This window comes from Gigantopelta aegis, chromosome 4 (assembly GCF_016097555.1).
Source record: "Gigantopelta aegis isolate Gae_Host chromosome 4, Gae_host_genome, whole genome shotgun sequence".
Taxonomy (NCBI): Eukaryota; Metazoa; Mollusca; class Gastropoda; order Neomphalida; family Peltospiridae; genus Gigantopelta; species Gigantopelta aegis.
The window spans coordinates 30644279-30656298 of record NC_054702.1 but is presented as its reverse complement, the minus strand read 5'-3'; the positions used below and the strand labels follow the sequence as shown (position 1 = coordinate 30656298).

Sequence of the window (12020 nt, the reverse complement as noted above, 5' to 3'; positions counted from 1 at the left end):
CCCCCCCCCAATCCACAATCTAAAATCCTGGCCATGCCAGTCAACCTGTCATTTAAAAATTAATACAAAAACAAAAAACACACAAAGAAACCAGAGATAAAAAGCACAGGCTAAACAAGGCAGTTGGTGCTGTCTTAAACTCATTTTATTATACCTGTTTGTCATCTTGTGACGGCATTGAATCACCTGGTTTTATGGGAGGATAGAGCCTTGCAGGTTGCGGTCCCACATTTATCCATGTACCTGTGTATTTAGGTGTCTGAGGTCAGCGTGGCCCACGCATGTAATGTGTATTGTTCGCTTTCTGGAGATTATAATAATATAGTCTTCTGGGTCTAGGTAAGTCTATCTCTTATATAACAGCTTGTTATAAGATTTTGTTTTGCTCTATAGAAACATTAATTCTGCCTGGATGATTTTTTATTTGTTTAATATCTCATTCTGGGTCATTCATTGTAGATCTAAATATAGAATGAAATTATAGCAATCTGACTTAGTTTTTAAAGGATAAACATTCTGTGCAAACTGACCCAAATTTTTAGTTGGATAAAAATGCTATGTCATTCACATTTACAATTTGGATTAGAAATAATTATGTTGCAAATTTAATTTCTCTGTGTGATAAGTTTCCTTTCATTTGACTGTAATTGAAATGTATGTTGACAAAATACATAAGAGAAAAAAAATTATCTTGTGTAGAATTTAATTAATATCCAGTCTAATATCGGACAGCCATCTTTTCTCATGACCCATTGGACTTGGTGGTGTGGTTATAGGTCTTTTGGTACGGATAGGATCAACGTTATTAAATTACGATGTAGGCCCTACATGTTTCACAACCATATCATTACTGTCATAGAGTTGGGGTTTTTTAACAACACCACTAGAGCACGTTGATTAATTAATCATCGGCTATTGGATGTCAAACATTTGGTAATTCTCATCAGAGGAAACCCGCTACATTTTTCCTAATGCAGCAAGGAATCTTTTTATATGCACCATCCCACAGACAAGATAGTACATACCACAACCGTTGATATACCAGTCGTGGTGTACTGGCTTGAATGATACTGTTATAGATACAGATACAACATGTAGCTAATCTTAATGGGTCGAATTTACAAATGCTGTTTATGTTTATGTACATACATTTACACCTGTGTTTAAGAAAAATAGACATCGTAAATTGAGCCCAATTATGATTCAGTACTAGTACTAATTGTTTAGCTATTTTGCAGATAGCACGGTTAGTGACTTAAAGATTGCACATTCTCAGAAGTGTTATTTGATGGATCGTATCAGGCCCATAACCAGCGTGTCAAATGATGGGGATTGATTTTGAATTGGATATAACTCATGTGGAGGGCGTAGCCTGACGGGTGGTATGGGGTCCTTCCCCAGATATTTTTGGAATATTGACTCTTCTTTAGCACTAACCTGTCATGTTTTCTGCTGCTTTCGAACGATTTTAAAAATAAAATCATGCATTTTGGTTTTATAAATAACATTTTAGCCATCCCGTGAAATAAACTGCAGACATTGTAACCTTAAGTTTTAAGGTTAGTCCATTTCAAATCAACTAATGCCTCATGCATGCACTTCGGTTTCAGATTCACTTGAAATTTGGATCCATGGATAAATCTGAAATATGGACTATATTCCAAGTAGTTTTTGAGTATTTGTCATTTTGCAAACCATCGTAGCCCTGTGTAAAATGTAGCTAGAAAATTGCTGCCATAATTTTTATCCTATGTTTCAGGACCCACTATCCCATCAAATAATGTACATAGAAATCTGACATTTTATATAGGAACTACATGTGCATATAAAGGTTATAAAGGTCTGATAACAGATATATAGGAGACTGGTAGTTTTCAGTAGTCATAGTGAATGCCCAGAGACAACTGAAAAATCTTTAAAATTCCATTTTATCTTACAAAAACACTGTCTTATAACATTAGGCGTACACATATTTAACTTTTTTCTCTGTCAAATCCATCCCATTTTCTATATAAATCTTAAATATTACAACTATGTGAGAATTAAATAATTGAACAACACCCTTCTGAAATTGAAAAAAATATGCTTTGGGGGTCTTTTCAATGAAAAAACACCAAACTAATGTGGGTAGACCGTTAAAATCCAGAAAGTTGTCTCTTTTATAGCTAATGGTATGTTTATGTGTACTAAATTTGATTATCAACATAGCAAATTTATTTTTTAATTATGCATGATTTTTACACGAGTGGACTAGACAAAGAAACAAAAAACAGTTAAATAAATGTGTTTGATATTGAATGTAAAACAATGTTTTTGGTGTCTCAAAAATGGCTGCTTGTAAAGATAAAATGGCATGTTAACTAATAAGGATTCTTCAGTTGTCTATGTGTATTCAGTTTAACTACTGAAAACTACCAGCCTGCTCTATATCAGAACTTCATAATCTTCTTAGTAGTCATATACAATTTCATGTTTCTGTGATAATGGGACTTGAAATATAGCACGGAAATTATTATTGCCATTTTCGAGATAACTTTAACACCTACCACAGTTAGCAAAATTACCATTTCTCAAACAAGTACATGGAATTACAGAGCCCAAATTTCGGATTTATTCATGTGGATATTTGGGAGACTAAAGTACATTGGTGACCCTAAATATTTGCTGTTTTGAAATGGATTTGCCCAATAAATGTTATTTGGGCATACTAGATGTAACAACAGAATACAGCTAGCTACTCTTAATATACTGAACCGCAAAAGAAATGTGAAATATGAATTAAATATTTTTTATTTATATAAAATTCCAAGAATAATTTTCATTACAATTTTTCAAATCTATTTTCACAAACAGATATGACAATGTTAATAATAATGTGATGATTCTATGATGATTTTCAAGATTAATTGCTTCATTATTACGCATGATCTCTTGTAAAATGTCAGTATGATGTGTGCCCACCTACTTTATCAATCACAGCACGACATCTCCTGTACATAGAGTTGATTAATCTGTTTATAAAGTTTCTAGGAATTTGATTCCACACCTACTGGATACTTGCTTGAAATTGTGCAGCTGTAGTTCGTCTGGGGTGAAGGTCATTTAGTCACCTCTGAATTTCATCCCACTGATGTTTTATAGGATTCAGATCCAGACTACAAGGTAGATGCGGCATCAGTGTTATGTTGTTTTGCTGAAGGAATTGTTGTGTTGCTCTGGCAGAATGTCTTGTTGAAACACATGATTTGGATGACGAAGGAAATATGGCAACACAGGGAGTTGAAGAATTTTGTTGATGTATCGTGCATGGATACCGTTTCTCTTTCCCTGACCAATATTTTGAAAGAGACTGATCCAATTTGATTATTCAGTGCAATGGCACCACACATCATGACGTTTTCTCCACCCCATCGGTTCCTTTCTACGATACAGGCATCAGTATAGCGTTTGTTGCGTCTTCGCCAAACTCTTAGTCTTCCATCAACACAAAATCAACTTTCATCGGAAAAAAGTACAGTTCTCCACTGTTGATTTCCCAGTTTATGTGTTGTCGAGTCCAGAGAAGCCGATGTTGATGCACTGGTGTCAGTGGGCATCTTATGGCAGGTTGTCTGCATCACCACTGATATGTCTTCCAATAGTTCCAATCATATTCTGTGCTGTTAAACTAGCAGGTAGTGTTTGATTTCTTAAGTGGTAATGCACAATTTGGATATCCTGATGGGCTGTTGTCACTATCGGTCTACCACTTCTGGGCTGAGCATTTATAGGCATATTGTAAGGAGTGCCCCACGTAAAAAAAAGTTTTGTGCAAAATATGCAGGTATGTTTCCTATAATGCATGTGACACTCCAAAAGTATCGATGCAGATCGGGTTTTGCACGAACCTTGTGAAATGTACACGTTGCATAACTACTGTTAATGAAACAAATATTTGAATTCATTAATATATATATTTTACTATTTTATATATTTATTTGCATTATATATATCAATTTTGTGTTCTTTCATGTTTCTTTTGCTGTTCAGTATAGTTTCATTTTTTACAAGAGACCTTTTATATAAATATTCTGCATTATTTTTCCCCTTGGTGTGGATTTCTCTTTTCCGTGGGGGTGGGGATCAACCGATCCCCCTCACTGGTTATGGTATTATGGTATGGTGGTGTCCATCCATAAATGTTTTGTTTCCAGAGCATAACTTTCTTATCAATTCATATAGGATCAGCAAACCTTGCATGCAAATACAACTTGGGATGGCAATGTGTCACGTAACATAACTAGGTCACTGCAACCTACTTTTCACACATTACTGCATATTAAAGGAAATTCTTGTCCAGTCCATATCTTTCTTATCAATTCATATAGGATTATCAAACATTGCATGCAAGTACAACTTGGGATGGTGGTATGTCACGTACCATGACTAGTTCAATGTGACCTACTTTTGACAAGTGTATCATGTACCTCATCCGTACTCTTCTTAAATTATATATTAGTAAAAAACATGTATTATGTATAGCAGGCTTTTTAATCGTAAAGAGTGGGAAGCAAATTGCTATGTCACCCAACTACACTCAATATGGTTATTAATCACTATTCGTAACAATAACAGTGTGGTTGGTTGCGAAATCTCTCTATTGATATAAAAATTAAGGTTTTTTAGCAGGGCAGATGGGTAGGCAGTATCATTATAGCATGATTGGTAGTTTTAAATGAGGTGGAATATGCTGTCCAATGTGTGAAAAAGCACTGACATATAGTCAAGATTTCATAGTGGGGGGTAATCTACACTGTATGTATGTATTGATGTATGAATATCTCTATATTTTATGTATGTATGTATGTATGTATGTATGTATGTATGTATGTATGTATGTATGTATGCATGTATGTATGATTATATAAAATTTAATACAGTAAAGAGTAAAAACCTGAAAAAGAACATGTAAAAGATTCCATACTACTGTGGAGGTAGAAGGTTTTTCACGATCACTTTTGCTAATCAATTTTCAATCAACAGCTGTTAACTTGCTTATAAAAAATTTGAAAACAAATTATTCCCTATTGTTTCCAAAGCAGCCTAATTGAACCTTATATACAAGTTTTGGGGTTTTATTATATTGATCAACCTTTTATGAAAAACCTGGGATTAACCTCCATCACAAAATAGGTTTGCTTTTTTTCTTCTTCTTTTTTTTTTTTTCTTCTTTTTTTTTCTTCTTTTTAATTTTTTTTTTTAATAAAGAAATAATGTTTCAGTGTGCTATATACAAATATCCCTTTCAAGTATACCTGTAGTAAAATAATTAAAAGCATTACTGAACACATCTGCAACAAGATTATATCTATGATAGCCAAATAATCAGTCTCTTTGCCCCTGAGGGGTCCAATTAACCTGCTGAAAGGCAACCCATTTAAGTGGAGTGAGTTACTGGGTACATTCTGATTATCCAGTTTAAATTCCTTTGTATTATGTAACTGGATTCATTAGCAACACATGGGGTTGGTAAGGCTCAGTATTTGTGTAAACCCACATGTCCTATTTCCTTCACTCAGATAAATTATGACAAATGAGATCAATCACAAACACAGCATCATGCACCAGTTGGCCAAATTCATGGACCTCCACAAACCATGTAACAGGTTGTTCCCTGCCCTCAGGCTTAAAGTACTGACAGAGTTTGTTTGGAATCTGATGCCTGTCTTGTCTGACAGCAGGGCTGTATGTCTATACTTTCAGAGAGAAGCCTGTGGAGAGTGAACGGTGGGACTACCTTGGTTAACTCTGTTACATGTACGTCAGTGTGTGGATATACCTGTAGCAGAGATCGGCAGTGAAAGATTTACAAACGCTGAAATTATATTGGACATTAATTCAAGAAAAAAAAAATGTTGCCAACCATTCAAAGCTCTGGATCCCTTGGCGCTTGTTCGCCTTGTTCAGAAAAAGAACATTCAAGTTATGTAAAGGTAAGAGTAGTTTTTAAATGTTGTTATAAATAGGTAATTACCCACTTATATATGTTGTAAGTGAAAGGAAATGTCCTCTTTTTTTATTAATATCATGTTGTTTAGGGCACAATATTTCATGTGACCATTAATTGGTTACGTGGTGAACAATTACATTCTAAAATTAAAAGACTTTAAGTACAATTATATCAGTAATGAAAGTGAAAATCAGTTTGTTTTTAAATGCAATCTTCTTGTCAGTCGGTTACGTGGTGAACAATTACATTCTAAAATTAAAAGTACCATATATCGGTAATGAAAATACATTTGATACATTTGAACCACCAATTATGTAGTACAGAACCATAGTTGAAGTGTTTTAGGATTAGGTAGGCCTGACTCATTGGTTACCAGAACTATATTCACATAGTCGGTTACCTAAGTTACTTAAGTAAAACTCACTTGAACAGACTTCTGGTTTCCTGAGATTTTGAAATGTTGTCCCCTGTTGTTTAAACAGTGGTGGTTAGTTGTTGAGCTTAGGTACATTTTTGTAATTGTGATACTGCCATCACATAGGTTACTTTTATGATTAGGTAGCAGCAAATGATATTTTATATCCGGTATGCATTTTTTATAGAAAGGAGAGCACATACCATGAATTTAATATACCACTTGTGGAGGATTAGTTGAATGGAAAATAATTCACTGGGTCCAAGTTAGGGCACTATACTAATGAAGGATGATGGAAATACATAATTTGTGACTGTTTTTCTGACAAATTGAATTTGTAAATAAACACCTAATATGTAATTCAGATCCAAATACATATAATTAAATTTCTGTTACATTTATTACAATATATAACATCATCCCATTGGTCCAGATGTAGCAACGGGAGTTTGTTCATATCTCGATGAATGTAAAAATTACATTGTCAGGCAACGTCATACCTGATGACGTCATTTTATATTGGCAATTTGTCTTACTGAGCATTATTGTTTTAACCAAAAAAATTATTCAAAATAAAAGATGAATTTTTAATGTTATTATTAGTAAGTATGTTTCAAATTTAATTATAATTATTGTCCATTATTTGTTTTACATTCATCTTCGCTGATTCACACAGTTTGCAGATGAATGTTTTTATTCATAACCCAATGAATGTAAAAGAAATAACAGATAATCTGTAAATGTATCTAAACAGTTTAAACTAAATGTTTGGGGTGGTTTTTGTTTTTACTATATGTATAGCATACTTCATTACACTTGTTTGAAAAACAGTGTAATGGATTTCAGATTTTTTATTATAGTACTATTTAAAAAAACACCAAGAAATGTAAACTTTCTTGTGAAGAAAAGAAAAAAAAAAAAAAATATATATATATATATATTGCTGCCACTGTAATGTACTAAATGCATTAATTAATGTGTGTGTTAAATATGAGTGATACTGTACATACTAAAACTAATGTAATACTGGGTACACCTAAGCCTACACACTACACTGTATAATCCTTACACATTTTTATCAATACATGTATATACATAAAGCCCCTTTTTAAAGAAGAGTAAAATAAGCTATTATCAGGTTAAATTGCTTGTTGAATAAAAAAGACAGTTGCAGTGGGTTATATCGGTAAGCATCAAGGCTGGGCCATGCACACAAAATAACACAGGTGTGCCTTGAGGAATGGCTCACTTGACATGCTAAAGAATGTGACTTTACTTTTGTCAAGAGAATTAACGTACCTAGCATCTTGTCTTGACAAAGTTATGATCACTTGTGTGTACAGCATATAAAGCGGATACATGCACACTATAGTCAGTCACCGTCAGAAATATTGTGTATTTTAAAAAGCCTTAATTTTGTTATCAAGAGTTTTCTGTTTACAAAAGGTTGGAATTACGAGTAGACCTATGTTGTAAATTAGCACTGCTATTATGCTGGAGGTGATATATTTATGTGAAGTGGGTGTTGTGTTTTGAATGCCTCCAGTCATGCGCGTGATATTACAACATTCACAATGTCCGACATTTACCGAACTAATCCGATATAACTGAGAATTATTCACCCTATCTTTGTCTTCACCATGCAGCAAACAAGGACTAAGAAATTCCAACAGGTGAGTTTTTTTGGTTTTTCAACCTACTACAGTTAAAGTTTGTTTTGTTTAACGACATCACTGGAGAACCTGCTATTGATAAACACCAAGTTTTACACACACTTTGGTTTTTATGTTTTACAAATTGCTTTCACTGTGTTCTAGTTGTTTAAGAAAGAAGAAAGTTAAAAACAAACTGACTATTCTTTTTATTTAAAAAAAAAGTATAATAAAGTTTCAAAGACATATAGGCCTATCTGCAATTTTGAGGTTGTCTTCTTCACAATATATGTCATATTATATATATACTCTGTCAAAAAAAATAATTCTTTTTGCGTCTTTTTTTTTATGCCTGTTTTAGCAATGGGTTAGATGACAGGTGTTTTTAACTTCTTTTTTAATATATTACCATATTCTGGGTGGGGAGGGGGGGGGGTTTAAAATATATTACCATATTTTTTACTTTTTTAAATTTGTATTAATCATGGTTTTTGCAAACAGTTTTATTTTATGATTGGCTTTAAAAACAAGCTTCTCCAAATAAGCAGGCAAGTGGTATATTTTTCCTTCTGCATTCAAGCTATTTAGTTGACCATGCTTTAAATGTAGACTCCATTTGTGTTGAAAAAAATACTGATTGCTGGATCAAGTCATCTCTGTGCCCAAAGCTTGTTTCTTTGAAGTGTTGCTTCAGTAAATTTCATTGGCACTAGTTATGTTTTACAGATATATTACATTACAGATTAATTAATTTGTTTAGAAAGGGTCCTAACATAGCCACTTACTCTAAATTTGACAACACAATTTCAAAGTGTCTTTAAATGTGGTTTTTAGTTTTTGGAAGCACTATATAACGCTATCTTCATAAGATGTGTTATTTAGTCTTAAAATATACAGGTGAAAAAAACCAGAAGTAATTTTTTTTATACTTTATCATTTTATGTACAATCAGACCCTGAAAAAAAAGTCTGGCTGCGATCTACAAAGTAGAATTTATCAGTTGTCAAAAGGATCACTGAGATTTCCGACAGACAAGCCTGTGTTGTGGTGTTTATAAACAACTTGCTAGGCTCACCTTTTACAAGTTTGCTAACCCTTAGCAGCACATTACATTTATTTACCATACGTGTCGGTTTTGGTTTGCTTCTTTTAAAATTTTTAAAGTGAATTATCTATGTTAAAAACCCACAAAACTTGGGGTTTTTATTTTTTTATTTAGTGGAGATGTTTTTGTTTTGTTTAAATGGGTTTTTTGTTTTGTTTTTTGTTTGTGTGTTTTGTTTTTTCTTAGTTTTAGTGTTGTTGGGTTGTTTTTTACATAGATTAGTAGGAAAGAAAAGACGTGGTTTACAGAATGACTAGTTATTTATATGCTGTATGAAAATGCTATAACTAATGTAAAGCTACTATAGAGACTTATGTTTTTTAAAGCACAATGTATATCTCTCTCTCTCTCTCTCTCTCTCTCTCTCTCTCTCTCTCTCTCTCTCTCTCTCTCTCTCTCTCTCTCTCTCTCTCTCTCTCTCTCTGTGTTACTTGTGATATATATTATGAACATCTTGTGGGAGAGTTAATGTAATGGAATTAACATGTCATTTATTTAGATTTCGCTAAATTTTAAGATCGCTAATATTTTATTATTGCAGTATATATGTATACTTATTTAAAGGTACCAGACATTTTTGTGTAGCCTCACATTATTTAATGTTACAAGGAAATGTCACAAATATGACTACAGTAGTTTGCCTGACTGACTTTTAATATTCAAGAAGAACCCCATGTGATGACCTAGATATAATGTTTTGTGTCAAGAGAAGAATGATATTCACAGGAAAGAAAGGAATGTTTGTTCAATGATACACAAACACTTTGTTTAATCACCAGCTTTCAGGTGTCAGACATGATAATGTGCTAATTGTGACATAATGTCTGGAGAGGAGATTGCATATTGGAGTGAGTTGGTTAGAAGGGAGTTCTTAAATTTAAAGTTTGGTTTGTTTAATGACACCACTAGAGCACATTAATTTATTAATCATGGTCTACTGGATGTCAAACATTTGGTAACTTTTTATTTGTAGTCTTAGAAGACACCTACATTTTTCTATTAGCAACAAAGGATCTTTTATGTATACGTCCCCACAGATAAGACATCACCTACCATGCCCTTTGATATACTGGTTAGGATGAGAAAAAATCCCAATTAGAGAATGGGTCCACTGAGATGGTTTGATCCTATGATGCAGGCACCTCAGGAGAGCACTCAATGACCGAGTTAGATCCTGCCCTCAAAAGATTAAAGAGACTTTCTCAGTTTTCTTCCATTGTAAGATGTTTCCAACTAATAAAATCTTTTAACTAAAATTACATATTAAATATAGTTTCCTGTTTAAAAGATTGTTTAGATATATTCTGGTTGTTTTAATGTTTGTAAGCAGCGTAAAGGCTCCAAACAGGATTTGTTCTCTCAATAATTGTGTACATACTAAAAAAATATATATTAGGAAATGAAATGAAATTTTCCTTAGTACAGTGAAACCTCTCAATACCGGACCCTCTGTAAAACAGAATTCTCTCAAAACTGGACTCTTTACAGAGTCCCTTTTTAAAAACCAGGACAGAACTTAACCTCTCTAAACCAGATCCCTCTTAAAATCGGATATTTGTCTTGGTCCCAAAGGTGTCCAGTTTAGAGGGGTTTCAAAGTACAAACATTTGGATGACCAGAAACACATTTAGTATACAGCCAGTCATATTTTATGCAGGAATTTTTTGTATCTGATACATAATTGTAGTCATTAAAACATCTCTGTTAGTTGGCAACATCTTAACAATGGCAACAAACTCTTGATTGTCCCTGTAATCTATGGTGCATTGAACCCACATATAACTGTCTCTCTCTGATTAGTAGCTCTGGACTTTCCCTTTAATCTATGGTGTGTTGAACCCATATATAACTGTGTCTCTTTGATTAGTAGCTCTGGACTTTCCCTTTAATCTATGGTGTGTCTAACCCACATATAACTGTCTCTCTCTGATTAGTAGCTCTGGACTTTCCCTTTAATCTATGGTGTATTGAACCCATATATAACTGTGTCTCTTTGATTAGTAGCTCTGGACTTTCCCTTTAATCTATGGTGTGTTGAACCCATATATAACTGTGTCTCTTTGATTAGTAGCTCTGGATTGTCCATTTAATCAACGGTGCATTGAACCCACATACAACTGTCTCTCTTTGATTAGTAGCTCTGGACTGTCCCTTTATTCTATGGTGTGTTGAACCCACATATAACTGTCTCTCTTTGATTAGTAGCTCTGGACTGTCTCTTTAATCTATGGTGCGTTGAACCCACATATAACTGTCTCTCTTTGATTAGTAGCTCTGGACTGTCCCTTTAATCTATGGTGCGTTGAACCCACATATAACTGTCTCTCTTTGATTAGTAGCTCTGGACTGTCCCTTTAATCAATGGTGCGTTGAACCCACATATAACTGTCTCTCTTTGATTAGTAGCTCTGGACTGTCCCTTTAATCAATGGTGCGTTGAACCCACATATAACTGTCTCTCTTTGATTAGTAGCTCTGGAGTGTCCCTTTAATCAGTGGTGCGTTGAACCCACATATAACTGTCTCTCTTTGATTAGTAGCTCTGGATTGTCCTTTTAATCTGTGGTGCGTTGAACCCACATATAACTGTCTCTCTTTGATTAGTAGCTCTGGACTGTCTCTTTAATCTATAACTGTCTCTCTTTGATTAGTAGCTCTGGATTGTCCCTTTAATCAATGGTGCATTGAACCCACATATAACTGTCTCTCTTTGATTAGTAGCTCTGGACTATCTCTTTAATCTATGGTGTGTTGAACCCACATATAACTGTCTCTCTTTGATTAGTAGCTCTGGATTGTCCCTTTAATCTATGGTGTGTTGAACCCACATATAACTGTCTCTCTTTGATTAGTAGCTCT

The 12020-nt window shown here is 33.8% G+C and overlaps 1 protein-coding gene across 1 annotated transcript in view; it reads left to right on the top strand.

Moving 5' to 3' along the window:
* Nucleotides 1–203: 203 nt before the first annotated feature.
* Nucleotides 204–12020, top strand: part of LOC121370362 — a 72299-nt gene continuing 60482 nt past the window's right edge. Inside the window, exons 1-3 of the mRNA XM_041495526.1 lie at nucleotides 204–339; nucleotides 5743–5972; nucleotides 8051–8077. Of these exons, the coding sequence (XP_041351460.1) occupies nucleotides 5892–5972; nucleotides 8051–8077 (108 nt within the window). The 5' untranslated portion in view covers nucleotides 204–339; nucleotides 5743–5891. The remainder of the gene's footprint in view (nucleotides 340–5742; nucleotides 5973–8050; nucleotides 8078–12020) is intronic.